The sequence below is a fragment of the Acipenser ruthenus genome, chromosome 49 (assembly GCF_902713425.1).
Source record: "Acipenser ruthenus chromosome 49, fAciRut3.2 maternal haplotype, whole genome shotgun sequence".
NCBI classification, from domain to species: Eukaryota; Metazoa; Chordata; class Actinopteri; order Acipenseriformes; family Acipenseridae; genus Acipenser; species Acipenser ruthenus.
In genome coordinates, this window is record NC_081237.1 from 8,132,039 (window position 1) to 8,150,184 (window position 18,146).

Sequence of the window (18,146 nt, forward strand, 5' to 3'; positions counted from 1 at the left end):
GCAGGGGGGGAGGGCTCATTTTGAGTAAAGACCATGATAAAAGCACAGACTGATATGGTAACGGATGGGCTAAGTATGGTCGAGTCCGTTAAAAGCCTTTGTTAATGAGGGTAAAGTGAATGCTGCTTTCTGACTCTGCTCTCGCTCCCCACAGAGAAAATCCACATCTCCACTCCCAACAAGTACGAGTATCAGTACGTGAAGAAGCCGTCGCGAATGACGCACTTCGACGTGGCGGTGAAGGCTCACAACGACGCGCACCTGGCGCTGTCCTCGGGGCCGCACGACACCGCCGGGATGGTGGAGATCGTGATCGGGGGCCGCCAGAACTCCCGCACCTGGGTGTCGGCCAGCAAGATGGGCGAGCCGCTCGCCAGCACTGGCACCGAGGGCATCCTGTCCTGGGACGAATTCCGCAACTTCTGGGTCAGCTGGAGGAACGGTGTGGTGCAGGTTAGCACGAAATACCCATATGCTCCTCTGGAGTTTAGAATAGAAAATCTAGACTGTATGGGGGTCAATGCTAAGTCCTCATAGACACACAAAACATACATGACTATGTGCGTATGCAGTAAACAGCGAGGTGCATGTTCTCCACAGGTGGGCCATGGGGTGCACCCCTCTAACGAGTCTGTCATCACAGAGTGGGCAGGGCTGAAGCTGCCGCAGGTGAAGTACGTGGGCTTCTCAACAGGCTGGGGGTCCGTGGGCGAGTTCAAGATCTGGAGGAAGGAGGACTCGGATGAGAACCACAATGAGGCGTTCACTCTGGGGGTCCCGCACAACGTGGTCCCGGGCAGCGAGCGAGCCTCTGCCTCCATGATAGGTAACCTGCACCAGCAGACAGGCAGTCCATATGGAGAGACTGGGGAAGCTCATTAACATACGACATTTTCAGGATTGTCCTGGTGTGTCCATTTTAGGTTTATCACAGTAAAAGCTCAGCAAAGTGTAATAAAGCACAGTGAAAGCCTGGTAATGCATAGGTCTGGCAAATGCATTGTATAACCAAGGGAAACGCAGGGGAAAACTACAAAATTGCCTTGCAAATTTACTGTGGTTACTTTCATAAGGAAAATGTGATTTTAGGTTTGTAGGTAGTTCAGGAATTACCGCTTTGGTGTCTTCTGACCGTAGTAGAATAGAAATTACTTTACAAACATTTCGACTGGTGGTCTTCAAAAATCTTCTGCTTTGTTAACTTGCTCTTGCTGTGCCCGTGCTGTTTTGCAGGCGATGTCATGGGCCCCACCCTCAATAACCTGGACAATCTGCTGCGGCTGCCCTTCGGCTGCGGGGAACAGAACATGATCCACTTCGCTCCGAACGTCTTTGTGCTGAAGTACCTGCAGAAAACCAAGCAGCTCAACCCGGAGGTGGAGGGGGAGGCCACAGACTACCTGGTGCAAGGTATCGAACACACATGGGTTTTAATAAAGAGGCTCAGATCTCGGTTGCAGGAAAGCCCGGTCTCTTATTTACAGGAGGAGGGGGAACTGAAGTCTTGAACTGAAAAATTACACAGGGTACAGCAGGGAGGTAGTTCATCCAGGACAGAATTTCATTGACCTGTGATTTTTATTGCACTGGGATTTAGCTCTTTTTGGAAAGAGGGGATAAACGGAGCAATATGGCAAGTTGCAAACAAGAAAGCAAGAAAGAAAAATGTGCTGGTGTGAAATTAAATGTTTAACGTGCATACCGTCTGTAAGTTAGTCACAAGCCCTGTCTCTCACCAGCAGTGAAAGAACACATGAAATATACAATTGTATAAAGAAGTTTGTAAAATCTGTTGACCCTCCCAGGGGTTTCCAGAACCACTGTCCCGATGTCCTTGCAGTGTCTTCAATAAAGCAATGGAGTTACATGGACTCTGTGTTTCCATGCCATTCCTCTGTCCCTGTACTCTTGAGTTTGACGTGTCCCGCCGTCCTTGTGTCCAGGATACCAGAGACAGCTGACCTACAAGAGGCAGGACGGCTCATACAGCGCCTTCGGAGAGAGGGACTCGTCTGGCAGCATGTGGTGAGTGACTGACGCAGACACCCCAGACACTTGCACCTGGTGGCCTTGCAGTTTCCCCCATGCTTTTCCCATTGTTATACTCTGCACTTACCATGTTTTTTTTTTTTTAATATGCTTTACCACGGCTCTGTGGGCGTTACAATCCTTGCATGTGCTTTACCATTCTTTCACTTTGCTCTATTTGTTACACTTTGCTAATACAGTGTCTCTCTCCCCCGGTCTCTCAGCAAAGCTGTCTGCATTCTGAGTGGCAGGCTTCAGGAGCCCTGTGGAGACACAGCTGGCCACGCGCCAGGGCTGTGGCAGTGCCATTTATTAGCTCGAAGTTCTTTCTGTAAAACACTGGGTTTAGTAAACTCTGGGGCATTATACATAAACTCGTAATTAGCTGCTTGACACAGTGGTTAAAACCAGACTCGGCACCACTGGCTGCGTCCAGACAATTACCGCTGGCTGCCGGCTTACTACTGTGGCTATCGCAGTTACAAACTAAAATAAAAAAGTTTTAAAAGGTAAACACTTTTGGTTTCTTGGGTCTGCGAGACAGGAAGTTTTTCTGTATTGCAAAAGTTACCCTGTAAAGCCTTATAAGTAGAAAATATCAGCCCAGCAAATTTCTTTTTTGTACCCTGAGCAGAAAAAAGCACATAGGTTCTGATGGTCGGGTATAACCTCCTACTGCTGCAAGCAGTACCAGGAGCAATCAGTACCGATTTGATCTATGACTGTGAATCTGATAAACTGCCCAAGAGATTCCCTGTATAAATAAAAAAAATAGTAGTCAGTTCTAGGTTGCTTCCAAATACAGATTGGATGACAAAGTGCAGTAATTTGTAGGAAATTCAGAGCTGTCTACTATTGAGTGTCAGGCACAGATTGGATGTGGCAGCACTCCTCCACCAGCGCTTTTCTTTGACAGAGACTCCACATACTTGACTAGTCTGTTTTTAATAAGGGAATCGCGTTCTAATCTGCGGAACTACTGTACGCTAATCTGGAATCCCAGCTGAGTGCAGGGAAGCAGACGCTGGACTCAATACCGCCTCTAACCACAACTGAGAGGGAATAAAATCAGGCAGCAATATAGTAGCGCTGGGAAAAATATCCTGATATTCAAACAAACGGTGCCTGAACTGCATTCGGTGGCAGAAATGTCCATGTTCATATTCGTTCATATAACAAAATGTAGAACTGCCAGAAACCAATGCATGAATGACATCTGAAATGAATAACACACGTTCTACTGTAAATTAAGAAGAGTGTTCCTCTGCTTTTTTTAAAAATTTGATGGGGTTGCTACTAGGATTCAAAACTGCACACCAATCCCCAACCAGGTATTAAAAAAAAGTGCCTTTGTTTTTTTTGCGTTTTGATTTTGCATCTCTCTCCACATCTCCTAACTTGGCCAGTTAGTAATTCCACAGTCGAGCCGATTCAATGCAGAAAAAAAAACACAAGCAGCGGGAAACAAAACTGCATCTCACAAACCAACGTCACGGCTGAATGCAAAGCGACGCAGCTGCCAAACTGACGACTGGCATTCTCAATCTCGACTGTAATCTGAGACGAAATTTAGCCGTGTTCGAGAAATCAGATTTCAGGTTCGGTAATGACAGAACTTTGTTCGGCAGTCGCAGCAGTTTTGAATGTTAGAGAGGCAGGTTTGTGCTTTTTGGATTTTAAAAACTGCAGAGTGAATGCCTGCAGCATCCTCAGGGGTATAAACAACACTTCTCATCCATTAGGTAGAAGTATTTTTTTGTTCAGCAGAAGTTCAAAGATGCTAAGCGACATAACAACCACCCCGTACATAATATATACAAATATATAAATAAATCAATCAAGTTCTTATTACACAACGTCCATTCTGTAAATCCTGTTTATGGAGCACCCACCCACCCACCCACCCCAGCGCCTGGGCTGTTAAACTCGGTGACACAATGTTACTTGAGGTTATAAAAATTCCTCAGGCATCGAGCCTCCATCCCTACCACTCTCTGGGGAGAAATAACCCCAGCCCTGCAAACCCCATGATTTAATGGTCCGGTTCTGTGTTTTTGGCTCTGCTGCCTCTCCTGTTTCTCAGCCCCACACAAGTCATTTTTTTTTACTGCTGTTTGCCTCATCGGTTTGAAACGCAGTGGGAACAGGGGAATGTGGTAATGCAGAGTAATTCTGCAATTAAGAGTCATTCGAGGAAATTTTTTTTGTTTTTTTTTGGTTGTTACGGTAAATAGTCCTTTTTCTGATTAGGCTCCAGGCTGGGTTTAAATGAAAGGGATAAGCGGCAATGCGTTTTAGAAGCCCCTGAAGAATGCAGGCAACTGTTTGCGCTTTTCTTTTGCCAAAATGTTTTCTAGCATTAGGTAGGAGTTGGGCTTTAGTTTGAAGGTTTTTTCTTGATTAAAAAGTTGAAACTCAAGGTACATGCAACACTATTGAGAAGTCTCTGTGTCTCTCACTTACTCTTATGTACAGTATTGCCGTGTGTGTGTGTCTCACTCCCGCCATCTCTTCCGTCTCTCCAGGCTGACTGCGTTCGTCCTCAAGTCCTTCGCTCAGTCCCGCGGCTTCATCTTTATCGACCCAAAGGAGCTGAGCGCGGCCAAGGACTGGATCATCCAGCACCAGAAAGAGGACGGCTCCTTCCCTGCCGTGGGGCGCATCCTCAACAAGGACATCCAGGTGAGGAGTGTCCTGGGAGACAGAACGATAATCCTGGGTTTCAGAACTACCTTCATCAGGAGCCAGGAATTTTATGTCAAATAAATGGATCCTTTCTCGTAGTTGCATTAACTCCTGTTGGTGAACCTTCAGGCTCGAGTGTGACATTCATGCTTTGATGAGAAGCATCTCTTCAGAGTGGAACTCTCCTGGCACCTCAATAATAAACCTAAACAAGGGCAGTTCTGAACCCCAGGACTGGGAACAGCAAGGCCAGTGCGAGTTTCAAGCTCATGGTCATCCTGAGAAGCGCCTGTTGGTTGGGTTCTGATGTTCTTCCTCTTTTATTTGAAGGGAGGGATCCATGGGAAGATCTCGCTGACAGCCTATGTGGTGGCAGCGCTTCTGGAAACCGGGATAACATCCGAGGTAAGAGCTCATCTCTCCTTGGAAACTGTATTCAACTCGCTGGATAAGCAAAATGCTATCATGCATTCATTCAATCGGACGCAGTTGTATTGAAAACATAAAATTGCAGATTGTCATGAATACAGAATGTCAAAATGATTCCAACTGAAATATTTCCCACACGGGGTCAAATAACTCTCCCCATTGCTTTAAAAAAAAATACCATTATTATTTTAAACAGAATTCCCTGGGCGCTCTTTAATAATGGTTTAGTTCCAGCAGTAAATGCAGGAATGGCAGTCTGGCCTCTGGGGAAGCAGCGCACCTCGATCTGAGCAGCGTGCTCGGAGCGAACACCAGAACAACTGTTTCCAATGAAGTGTGCGCTGGGGTTAGGGGGTCAGGAGGTTGAGGCCACCATGGGGACAAGGAAATTAAATTACATCAGGTTCAATTAGAGCTCCTCTCCAAACCATCCGCAGCGAGTTCCTGCATGGTGAAGTCATGTGGCCCGCAATAAAAACGGGGTCGCTCGCTCCAGGTGCTGACAGACTTCTTTTAATGACACCCTCGCTGTAGAGAAGGGGCCTGCCTGGCGCGTCAAACATTGCAACGACCCCATCTCTCCCCTGAGCAGCATTGTTCCCAGCGTGAGCCTCAGTAAACTGAAGGGTCATTGTTTTGAAGGATGGAAAGGAATAAAAAAAAAAACTAGAAATGACTTATTAGAGTTGCTTCATGCTACTGTAGTTTTTAGAAAAAATATATTTTTATTATTTTAATTTTCAGTGGAAAAAGAGTGACGCATCATTGGATGTTTAAAGGTCGTTCAACCTTGTGCCAATTCACTGAGAAGAAAAGGCATTAGACAAAAAGTTTCTTACAAGTTTTGCCTTAGAAATTGTTATTGAGCGTTTTTAAAGTTTTAAAAGGTGATCCCGAGCCCGGAGCACTTGCATTCCCAGCAGCTGGCTGGGGTCCCCCGTGTCTTTGACAGGCTGCTGGGGATTAGAAAGATGAATGGAGGGCACATTCCCAGGCATTTCCTGTCTGCGGGAATGTCGGGGTCAGGAAACGGCTATGTGGCGCTGACCTTCCACTCACTCGTTCTAGTAACTGTGGGAGACCCCCTGCACAGATCCGTAACCTAAAACATGGCAAAGGATGAGGAAGACGCAAGATGAAACAGATACTTACAATGCTGCATCTCTCTCTGTCAAACAACGCTGAATGTACGACCTGTAGGACATGCAAGGCAGGAAGGTCAGAGCTGCAGTGTAACTGCTCTGTCACGACGACGTTCTCTCACTAAACACTTCTGCCTTCCCGGACAGGAAGAGAAGACGGCGGTCGCTAAGGCCAAGCACTTCCTGGAGACGAACGTGTACTCCGCTGATGACCCGTACACCACGGCGCTGACAGCGTACGCCCTGACGATCCTCCGCAGCACCTACGCGCCCGTGGTGCTCCGCAAGCTCAACAACATGGCCATCACGCAGGGTGGGTTACAAACCAGCAGGGCACGCTGCTCCCGTTCTGCGGTGTGCTTGGGTGCACTGTTGAATTTACCCAGTAGGTGCCAGGCTTTTGAGCAAATCGGGCAAAATCTACTGTGAACTCCTGGTTAAATTAAATGGTTTCTCCTCCATAGCTGCCAATAGCTCCCAATCGTTATCGAAACTCAACAGTAATTAGTGCAACTCCCAATAGTTAATGATAAAAGTTAACCTCCCTGCTCGGTGTCTCCTCTCGTCCCTCCAGATGGTTTTACTCACTGGAGCCTGACTGGAACCACAGTGACTGATGAGGACACCTTCATGGGCTTCAACGACGGCCTCTCGCAGTCAGGTAAAGGGTCTTCACGCTGGTCATGATGAGCGAAACGTTAGCCTTTCAAAAAGTACCAGGAAGGCAATTGGCCAGCCTGTTTGTCTGATGAGTTAATAATATTGTATGGGCTGCAATGCCAATTCATTACATCCTGACAGTGTGTAGTGTGTGTCTTCCTCTGGCAGTCGTGTCGGCAGAGGTGGAGATGACTGCCTACGCCCTGCTGACCTACACCCTCCTGGGGGATGTGGCCACAGCCCTGCCCGTGGTCAAGTGGCTCTCGCAGAAGAGGAACGCCCTGGGGGGCTTTTCATCCACACAGGTACCCCCCCTTTTGCCCTTCTCTTTTCCTTGAGGTTTATTTTAATGTTACTAAATATTCTACCACGGAGTGATTTGTAGAGTAGTTTACACAAAAATGAAGCACTGTTCAGTATGCTATTAATGACATTTGATCATTTTACCATCAATTCAAGTGTTTTTTTTTAAATACCGACTGATTAACCCTTTGTGGTGGTGTTGTTTTCCAGGACACATGCGTGGCGCTGCAGGCCCTGTCTGAGTACGCCATCCTGTCCTTCGTGGGTGGAGTCAACCTCACCATCTCTCTGGCCTCCACGAACCTGGACTTCCAGGAGACCTTCGAGCTCAACAAGGCCAACAAGAAGATCCTGCAGACTGCCCTGGTAATCTTTCAAAGCAACAATACCCCACGTTGTAATGGATTTCCTCCTAGCGGCTGAGGAGTTCATAATTCAGACATCAGCATAAGACCCATACTTGATACCAGGGTTGTGATGGCGTGATCATCTCATCAAAGATTAGGGCAGGTTCGGATAGAGAGGTTTATCAATGAAATGCCAAGAGAGATCCTGAGATGATAGGAATCCCTGGATGATGGTTTACTGTCTCTTCCAGATCCCCAGTATTCCTACAGGACTGTTCGTCAGCGCCAAGGGGGAAGGGTGCTGCCTGATGCAGGTAAAGAGCAAAACATTTCAAGCAAGTATAATTACAAAAGAAAGCAGGTAATCATGGTCCCTTAGGCTCTGTGCTCTGCAAAGCGATCTGGGACTTGATGCATTAATCCCACCGCTCAGCTCAAACCCTGAGCAGACGGAGTCTTGAGGCACATTTAACGTTTCACAGTTTAAACAACGTGAAGATGACTGGGTTTAGAGACTGCAGACACCTGTTCTCTTTAATAAGGGGGCTCTGCTGAGTTGAAATGAAGCCAGCATCAGGTGTGCTTGTACAGTGAGCCGCCGACTAAGTTATTCCAAGACAACGCTTTTTGCACAACCCTAAAATATCAATTCAGTAAGACAGCATCATACAACACAACAGCTCTCCTCTTCTGCCCTCGGCAGGCAGATTAAGCAAAGCAGGCCGGTTATTATATTGCAGGTGTCCGGATTACATCTGAGCAGAAAGAAATGCTTTCTACCTTACAAGGAGAGCATGCAGGTCTGTTTGCTGAAGTGCATTTTCAGATTGTCAGCAAACTCAAAACGTGTATTATTATTACTATAACAATTGTTTAATTATTGATCGATTTAGTTTGGTTAGATACTTTTACCTGTCTTGTGCGTTTCTTGACTATTTATTGACTCACTTGGCTAAAAGTAATTTATCCTTTTAAATGTATTTGCACTTTTAATTTTGCAGTTTTCCTGTGTTTTATTTCCGTTGTCATACCGTGCACTTACCATAGTTTCACATGGTTTCCTACTTATGCTTTCCCATGCTCTCACTGTGCTTCATCACACTCTGCTATGCCTTTGCTATGGTACATATCTAAGGGTTGACCTAAGTACCAGCTGCACACTCTCAAGGGGCTGTATCGTACAGTGCAGTGACGGCACACCTGTGTTTCAGATCGACGTGTCCTACAACGTTCCTGATCCCGTAGCCAAGCCGGCGTTCCAGCTCACTGTGACCCTGAAAGAGCCTAAACTGGGGCGACACCACCCCCAGCAGCAACGCCCCCCGGCTGCACGCCCCAAATCCCGCGCCGATAACCGCTCGGAGCTGAGCCGCCGTCGCCGGGCTGCCACGGACGATGAAGACCCCGCTGCGGACCAGGACCACCAAGAGTACCAGGTCAGCCTGGAGGCCTGTGCCAGGTAGGTGGGTCTCACGCCCCGGGAAGGGGGTTCCCGTGCTGCAACACAGCCATAGGACAGAATATAAATTTGACTTTTTAAAGGTTTAAAAAAAAAAATATGGAAATTGCATTTATATAAATCTCATCCTTATTCATGTACTCGCGTAAATGTTGGGAGTACTTCTCTATCGGAGGGCTTTTAATGACGGCCTTTCTGAATTGGTTCCAAACTTTAGAAATATGTCAGCGACGGAAATAATTATTGTACTAGCAGTTGAAGCTGTGAGCTTGTAAAGACGGAGGGATGCATGCAGGCAATGTATTATAAATGAAGATGTAAGGGCTGCAGGTCCTGGCTGCCCCGCCCCTCTCTCCAGGGGTTTTACTCAGACTCTGGTCTCTCCTCAGGTGGCTGCATGCCGGCTCCTCCAACATGGCTGTGCTCGAGGTGCCACTGCTGTCCGGCTTCAGAGCAGACTTGGAGAGCCTGGAGAAGGTAAGACACGGGAGACCCATTTACACAGGCTGATTGTGGGGGAAGCATTGCTGCACAGGATTCGGTGCAAAATAGTTCACCTGGGCGCTTCAGGCAGTGCACAGTGCAACTCCAATATGCTTCCCCACCATGAACTTTGAGTCTTTTCAGAAGCAATTTTCTGAAATACCTTTGCATTAGGGAATCATGCAGAACACATAATAGGCTATTAAATAGGAAAGAAATGAAAAAAAAAACTTTTGCAGTACAGCCACAGAGCTCGGCTCATTCCCCCTTCGTTAATTCCTTCATCGGATGGGTTAATAGCGCATCCTGTGCTGCAGCTAGAGGCTGGAGGAAACTGCTCCCTGCTAGATAAAGCCGGAGCTGTTTACTGCCCCCCGAACATCTTCCACATCTGGAGATCATTTGAGTGGAGGCGCTGTGTCTTGGAATTTATCAGGCCCTTCCGTCACTTTCTTACAGGCTGCAATGTGCGTGCGTGTGGCTCATACACCGGAGTAAACAAGGTACCCCTGACCTCACCAAGCAGCCAAAATCCTTCGAAAAGTTTACCACGCTAGTTTTGCAGTTTTTCCCATGGTTCTACTATGCATAGTTTCCCCTGGTTTGCCATGTTTATTAATATGCTTTATCATACCTCCTCATTCTTTACGCTCCCCTGTGCTTTTACCCTGCTTTCACTGTGCTTTATTACACTTTGCTGTGCTTTTATTGTGGGAAACTTTGATGAGGGTTCACTGTATGTTAAAGAGATACGCTTATCGTTCCTAGTTTATATATCTATCCTGTTATGTGTGTTTTGTATTGCTCAATGTTTAGTTATTTCAGCAAAAAAAATGCGTCTGAAAATACTGTTCAAAGCACATGCCGGGCTGGAGACAGCTATCAACACTGAACTCTTTCAACGAAGCCTTTTGAATCCACTTATTGTGTATCGACAATTAATACACAAATACTATTTGTGAAATGCAGATAGCGAACAGAAATTCATCATAGAAATAACATCACTGGTGCAAATAAATGTGACCACAAAAAAAAAAAAACACAAGTCCAATGGATACATCTGGGAGCACCTTAAAAGAAACCTTCAAACGAGACGAACACATCGTCAGCTGGCGAGCCTGTTTTCTATGCCCGGTGGTGTGTTTTTTTTTGTTTTTTTTAATAATGTACTTTTCTAAAAATAACAGAGTAGACAGAACTCTTAAAACCAGCACAGGGGTTCCAAGAGGGTCCGGAGATCAGATTCGGCTGGCATCCGTCCCCCACCTCCCCCAGTCTGTAGCCCCAGCCCCTGGCTGCATCGGACATGTTTCAGTGGCGCCAGACAGTTTGAGCACATCGTAAACCCTCATCGCCCCTCTACCGAGCTCTTAATGAAGTATTAACACATGACCCCTCTCTTACCACCCCCGGGCTGCAAAATTACACTGACAAATTAAACCCAACCTTTTTTATATGGTGTGGGTAACTCAAACACATGTTCACATATTAGATTGTAAAAAAGGGAACATTTGTTGTGGGTTCACGCTTGTTGGAGCCTGGCTTGTGTGAGCCAGTCTTTAATGTGTTTGAGGCACTGAGATTAACCCTGTGGCTGGCTGGTCTGGGGTGTCCTCAAGCAGCAAGCCAGACCTAATGGGCACTATGCTTGAGTTGACCAGTTAAATGCATTTCAAACCAACCCTTTTATCCCTTTCAGCTTCTCCTGGACAAGAAGATCGGACTGAAGAGATACGAGGTGGACGGCAGGAAGGTTCTGTTTTACTTTGACGAGGTAGCGGACGTCTTTTTTTTTTTTTCTCAAGTCATTTCAAACAAATCACAGTTGTAATTTGATCATCCGAACACCACCTGGTCCCCATGAGTTCAGGAAATAGAGGCTTACGATTTATTCTGCCGTCGACGAGCGTAGCAATCAGACCACTTCCTTTGAATGGCCCTTAAACTCCATTTTGTTCCCCCTTCTCCCGTCGCTTGTAGCAGTTGTCGGATTAAAAGCTTCTAAATTTGGGGGGGCTTTTCTTCCAGATTCTTGCTGCCTTCCATTACAGGGTAAAACTAGGGAGCTGCCAGAACAGGCTGCTGACTCGGCAAGCTTGTTTGTTGCTCCCCAGCGTGATCCTGTAACAGTTCTACAGTCTGTCTCCTTCCTCTCCCTCTTCCCAGATTCCCAGCCAGTGCAGGACCTGTGTGAAGTTCCAAGCGTATCGGGAGTACATTGTTGGGAAAACCGCTCCTGTTCCTGTCAAGGTGTATGACTACTACGAACCAGGTGAATGTCTGAAAATGGCACACAAGCAGCGAGTCTGTGCCTTAAAACAAACTGTACATCAGATCACATTGTTTGAAGGTACAAGCTTTGTAATAGTAATAACATCATAGTAAATGTGTTGCACGGACAATCTGCCCACAGTGGAAGGCATCCTAAGGAAGTGCAGGTTGAGACAGCCCGTCCCTCACTCCCTGTCCTCCTGTAACCCGTGTCTTCTTGTCCACAGCATTCGAGGCCACTCGTTTCTACAACGTGAGCGAGCACAGCCTGCTGGCGAGGGAGCTGTGTGACGGGACCACGTGTAACGAGGTGGAGAGTTCAGCCAACCAGTGGATCGGTACGAACTTTTCAATGAGATCTGGGACCTTTGGGTGTTTTTTTTTTTTTTTTTTTTTGGTTTGTAGGACTATCGTTATCCGTGCAAACCGTAAGCTATATATATAAAAAAAAAAAAAAAAAGTCATTGCGTGCAGGCCGGAGTAACTTTGGAGAAACTTTGTTTCTGCCATCACATCTTTTCTTAGGCAATGGCTGTATTTGGTTTTATAGCAAGTGGAACTGACTTCAGGTTTTCTGTTTTCTTTTCTTTCTCCTCTTAAATCTTCTTATCCCCCCCCCCCCAAAATTACAGTTCGCCTAGCAGTTAACATGTCAGACATGGGGGCGGGGACATAGAAAAAAAGCCCACTGGCTCCATGCAGAAGCTGCAGCCCCTGTACTTTTTAGAGACGCACACAGTCATTAAGGTTGGATTGGGTTGCTACAACAAACTCCCAAGTTTGCCAACGGTCGCCATGGTGACCTTGTAATGACCGTGACTTGTTGACTTTTTGTTGCTGTTCTGATTTTTTTTGCTTGCTGAGACAAAGACCCCAGCGGCCTGCTGTGTAGAGTTGAAGGCCTTGCCCAAATAGAACCCTGTGTGCCTCTCCGGCCTCTTATAAATTCACAGGCCGAGACGCTGACCTCTCCAACAGTGTGCGCTTTTGTTCTGAGCCCTGCTGAGAGGGCCTGTCTCCAAGCAGCAGGGGGGAGATGATTTACAAGACAGGCCTGCCCGGGGTCAAGCTGTTTCCTGGTCGGAATGGAAGCTGCTGCTGCTTTTCTGTTTTGTAACCCAATCACATTCCAACTCAGCCCCGCCCCCAAAGCCTGCCCTCCGTGTTCAACAAACACTCTGCAAAACCTGAACATGAAAAACTGACAAAATGCTGATTTATCACGTATCTAATCTGTTTATGTAGAACCTTTTGTGTATTTGAACATTTAGAATGCTTTGCTGTTGAAATTCCACATGCTAGATCTACACTCTCTCAATGACATTTACAAAAGTGTAGTTGCTGTCAACAGTTTTCAGTGATTTATAACGTGTCTGTGTCCCGGCAGGCTTCGCGCAGTCCGGCCAGTGTAACAACGTGTTCGGCTGCCTGGAGGAGGAACACTTCGAGCAGTGCACCTGTTACCGGGACTGCGGATACGACGGAGAGCCCGTCTGCGCCTCTGACAACATCGTCTACCAGAACCAGTGCCAGATGGAGGTGGCAGCCTGCCGCAACAGCACCCGCATCAAGCAAGTGCCCATGTCCCAGTGCCCCTCACGTACGTCTGCACAGCTTCCTACAGCATCTCGCAATCAACCAGCAGGGACTGAAATAAGACTCCCATTGCATAGCAGTTTGATCCATTCCTGGTTTTACCTACGAGTTTAGTAAGACACACCTGTATTAAAAGCTAAAATGGGAGAAAACTGCTATGCAATTCTTTTTTTCCATCCCTGGTATAGGACTTGGGTTTGATATTATAAATCAGTTAGGAGAAATAAAACGTTAAGGATTGGTAAAAAGTTAAAATAAAAACTTCCATAACATCTTGTATATCTTGAACCGTGAGGTCGCCCTGTCCATATAACATGACAGAACTCACATTTAAAAAAAACGTTGTCTAATAAGAACTTAATTTTTGTGATTTTTATAGTAAGTTAAAATGCTCTACAAATGGGATAGAGTGGATGAACATATGTACCTATGTCAAGCTTCACATTTTTCTACATCTTGAGAAGAATTCAAACATCTTTAAAAGTCCACAGCGTCTCTTTTCTACAAAACCTTTTTTTTTTTTTTTACCTGTATGACTGTAAGGCTTTGTTGTTGGGCTTTCGTTAGAAAGGAATCTGAAGCGAGCTTCAAAGCAGGGAGACGAGAGCACTCTGTAATTTGATACCCTGTAATAGTCAGTACCAACGACCCATCTCAGAAACTTTAGCTGATAATGAACCCTCTCTCACCTGGACAGCTGTTTCTGCACAGCTCTGAACCACACTGTTATTCTTTCTTTCTTTCTTCCACTTGATTTGAGGGTTGAACAACTTTCCTATCATGCTTGTCTGGGCAGATACTAACGCGAGGTAATTGCACTGCAGTCTGATCTGGTATTCTGGTTTTTTTTTTGTGTGTCTGTTGTATTTTTAAATAGACCTATTTCACAGCTGTAATATCTTGTTAACTGACCCTCTTCCAAGTGACCATTTTACCCGGTTTAAATCTATTTTTTCCTATGGCTTCTACATCCTTAAGTTAGACAAGGTTGCCCGGCATCAATATTTAAAACTCCAAAACTTTCAGCAGTAATGTAAATCACTGTGGGATAAAAATCACCAAACACTGAGTGTTCGTAAAATAAATGCGACTGATGAAGACCGTGAATGAGCCTGCTCTGGTTGCATTATTTGCGCTGTAGATGACATTCTGACTGACCAGGCTGTGTTTTGTGTTGGTTTATAGTGGAGAATCTGCCTGAAGAAAAGGAGCTGACAATCGAAGCGCTACAGGACCTGCCTCCAGTGCCGCCAGGTAACGACAGAGCAGTGAAACCTAGCAGGTTTAGACCGTTTACACAGATGCATCTTGCGTATTGCAGCTGTTCCTTATTCTCCGTCTAACACCACCCCACCTCACCTCCCGTCCCCGTGAACACACTGAACCAGCACCTAGTTAAATAACTGGTGCTGTGCTCTGAACACACCAGAGCTGCTGGCAATGAGCTTGGTGCTTTCAGCACAATTGGTGTTTGCAGTACAGCGTGTTCCCTCTCCTCATCTGGCAATCTTGTAGCATTCCCCCTGCGGAGGAGGGTGGAGGAGGGAGGGAGGACAGCTGCCTGCTTTTATCTGCCTCTGTTCTCCCTCTCTCGTTTCCACCTTCATTAAAGAGACGTAAATCACGATATCTCAGACACAAAGACAACTTTATTTCAAACGCATTTTTTTTTGGGTGGGTGGATGGATGGGGGGGTGGGTGTATAAACAAATATTAAATCAAGGACACCCCCCCCCCTTCCCTTGATTATACAGTCTGAGGATGATCCCACCTCTGAAGCGACCAGGGAGCTGTTCAGACATGCAGGCCTCTGCAGCAGCCTGACACCCAAAGCACAGCTGCTGCCTGGAGGCTATGAACACACACTGGGGTCTGCAGGGTCTCTACTGCACAGCAGACCTGGAGTCATTCATGATTACAATTACAGTAGCATTGTTTTCCAAAATTACAATGATATTTTGCTCAGTTACAATTATGCTGCAATAATTATAATAATAAATACAATGTGTAGATGTAGTAATAATTACAATTAAATGAGAAAATAACAAACAGCTTCACACATCAACATGCATGTCCTTTTCTACCAAGCAGTAATCACAGGTACAAATACAAACATACTACTACGGTATTTTTTTCAAACAAATGGGGGGCGGGGTCACTAAAAGTGGTTGAAAAATACATTTACAATGTGCGTTCAATGTAAAACACAACATGGGTAGGCTTGTAAAGGTGTGTAATCGAACTGGAATCCATCGATCATGTGGTGTAATAGCAATTACGCAGGCGTGCCAAGCTTCCAATACAATTACAAATGGAATGGATTACAAATTACACAATTACAATTGGAATTGATCCCCAGCTGTGCCGGATCGTGTTCTCTACTGTCATCAGCCCCTAACACATTCAATTAAATTACAGCGCATTTTAAATGAATGTCTGCCAGCACGATTCAGGTTAATAATAAGAATGAAATAGTTTACCAAGAGTTTCATATTAATGTAGAATGAATGAATGAATCTGAACTCACATGCCCAATACAATATTGTAACTCGAGTGCAGAACGCAGCAGTATAAACACAGTCTTCCCTTCCCTGCCTTACTCCCAGCCAGCCACTGTAAGGGCCGGTTATTTGAAGAAGGTTCAGATCCAATGTAGATGTTTTTATAAAACAGCAGCGCAGGCCCCAGTAACGTTAATCTTTAAACACTCACTAGTGCATGTAGTAACCAAACAGCCCTTATGCACAGAGAAATAACACTTCCGCACCAACAGTTCTGAACAGAGCCATTTAACGTAAACGATTTGTTGACAACAGCAGCAACATTTAGAAACGGTAATCCAGTAACGCTGCCCTTCGGCTCTGCATTTCGCAAGAACAAGCGTTATTGTAAAGGTTTATAATGCACAGAAACGCACATTCAGTAATGCTTACTACCTGAGCTCCGTGTGCAGAAGTGAGGAGTAGATGATCGGCGCTGATCGGTAAACTTAGGTCCCGGCTTCAGAAGGAGGCCTCGGCTCTTTGTTTACAAACTGCACACTGAAGCTAAACTGTACTTATTAATATAGCACAGTAAGCGCAAGACCTGCTAATTATCGGTGTTGACAACAACTAAGCTAAACTCCCTACTGTAGTAAAACTTACCTTCACTAGCATCTATACAAGCCACATCCAATAACGACTGATAAGAATCGCAGGTCGCCGATAACTAATATTGGCGCGCCAACTCTCCCGCCTATATAACTTCAGAATGCAAATGACGTAGCTAAAACACACGCACTGTAATTGGACAGAAAAATCATTAAACTGCCAATCAGAGAAGAGATTAAGGAACCAAGCAGGCAATTGCAAAGAAAGGTAACCCGGTAATACGAAGGCAAGAACTGGACATTACCGTCTCGTAATATTTAACTCCGGCGCTAACAGTTAAACTGCAACGTTAATGGTGCAATATTATCAAAATAAAGGAGGTTAAAACCGAAATGAGTTGCGAAGGCTGTGTTTCTTTTAAATCGACAAACATATACACAACTACAGAACGGTACTGCAGTTTATGGTACAGTAAATAAGTGTATTAAAGCAGGGTACGTTACAGTAGCTCCCATTGACCACGCAAAACTGTCATGTTTCTGTGAGGAAAGGGAGACACCTACAGGGCAGGCGAGGCTATTGGAAGTGTTTTGACAGGGTAAATATGAATACTTTACATGTCCTAAAAAATACAAAATAAAAAAATATATGGGATTACATGTTTATGGTAAAGTTATTGTAGCTTTTTAGTATCACCATGTTACCGTAGAAGTCACTAGCTGAAAACGTTGTCTGCTTGACCATGTTTGTTATAAGTTTTACATCTGATTGTCTTTGATGGCACAAAAAATTAATTTAATGCCGTATCGCAGCGAATCTCAAATCGGATACCTTTTTGTTTGACAGCCCTGGTACCTTGAATCGACAGACGGTGGCACAACCAAATAGTCTATAAATCGCCCTCCACATGAGATGTGAATGCGATGGGATTGAGGTGTGAATGCGATGGGATTGAGGCGTGAATGCGATGGGATTGAGGCGTGAATGCGATGGGATTGAGGCGTGAACCCCCCTTTAAAGGGCTGTATTGTTATTGTTGTTCTCAGGAGAGGAGGAGGAGGAGCCCGAGCCCCAGGCGGAGGTCTCGTATTACTCTTACGAGTACGACAGCGACCCCTACGTGTCGGAGGGGGAAGATGACGCCTTCGATCTGGGGGGCGAGGTGGTGACGCAGTCAGACAGGACGCAGGAGGGCGAGCTGCACTTACTGGAGATGGAGGACACCGTCACACAGTGGTACTGCTGAAGGCTGCTTTCATATCATAGCTGTTGCAGCTTTGGAAGTTTGGCAGCTGTAGATTTTTACTCCCTTTTGGAGTTGATCTCCAGATGCTATGGGACCCTATTCAAAAAGCACAGAGAGGTCTGGTAAAGCATAGGGAAGCATTGTAAAGCACAGAGAGGTCTGGTAAAGCATAGGGAAGCATTGTAAAGCACAGAGAGGTCTGGTAAAAAATAGGGAAGCATTGTAAAGCACAGAGAGGTCTGGTAAAGCACAGGCAAGCATTGTAAAGCACAGAAAGGTCTGGTAAAGCATAGGGAAGCATTGTAAAGCACAGAGAGGTCTGGTAAAGGATAGGGAAGCATTGTAAAGCATAGGGAAGCATTGTAAAGCACAGAGAGGTCTGGTAAAGCATAGGGAAGCATTGTA

The 18,146-nt window shown here is 45.7% G+C and overlaps 1 protein-coding gene across 1 annotated transcript in view; it reads left to right on the forward strand.

The window, feature by feature from the left end:
• Positions 1-18,146, forward strand: part of LOC117966378 (C3 and PZP-like alpha-2-macroglobulin domain-containing protein 8) — a 33,821-nt gene that overhangs the window by 13,487 nt on the left and 2,188 nt on the right. The window contains exons 24-42 of the mRNA XM_059014945.1: positions 155-453; positions 601-826; positions 1,234-1,410; positions 1,944-2,025; positions 4,554-4,710; positions 5,044-5,118; positions 6,432-6,597; positions 6,859-6,945; positions 7,113-7,249; positions 7,458-7,613; positions 7,846-7,908; positions 8,806-9,053; positions 9,443-9,530; positions 11,236-11,310; positions 11,703-11,808; positions 12,035-12,145; positions 13,195-13,407; positions 14,589-14,657; positions 17,542-17,731. Of these exons, the coding sequence (XP_058870928.1) occupies positions 155-453; positions 601-826; positions 1,234-1,410; positions 1,944-2,025; positions 4,554-4,710; positions 5,044-5,118; positions 6,432-6,597; positions 6,859-6,945; positions 7,113-7,249; positions 7,458-7,613; positions 7,846-7,908; positions 8,806-9,053; positions 9,443-9,530; positions 11,236-11,310; positions 11,703-11,808; positions 12,035-12,145; positions 13,195-13,407; positions 14,589-14,657; positions 17,542-17,731 (2,725 nt within the window). The remainder of the gene's footprint in view (positions 1-154; positions 454-600; positions 827-1,233; positions 1,411-1,943; positions 2,026-4,553; positions 4,711-5,043; positions 5,119-6,431; positions 6,598-6,858; positions 6,946-7,112; positions 7,250-7,457; positions 7,614-7,845; positions 7,909-8,805; positions 9,054-9,442; positions 9,531-11,235; positions 11,311-11,702; positions 11,809-12,034; positions 12,146-13,194; positions 13,408-14,588; positions 14,658-17,541; positions 17,732-18,146) is intronic.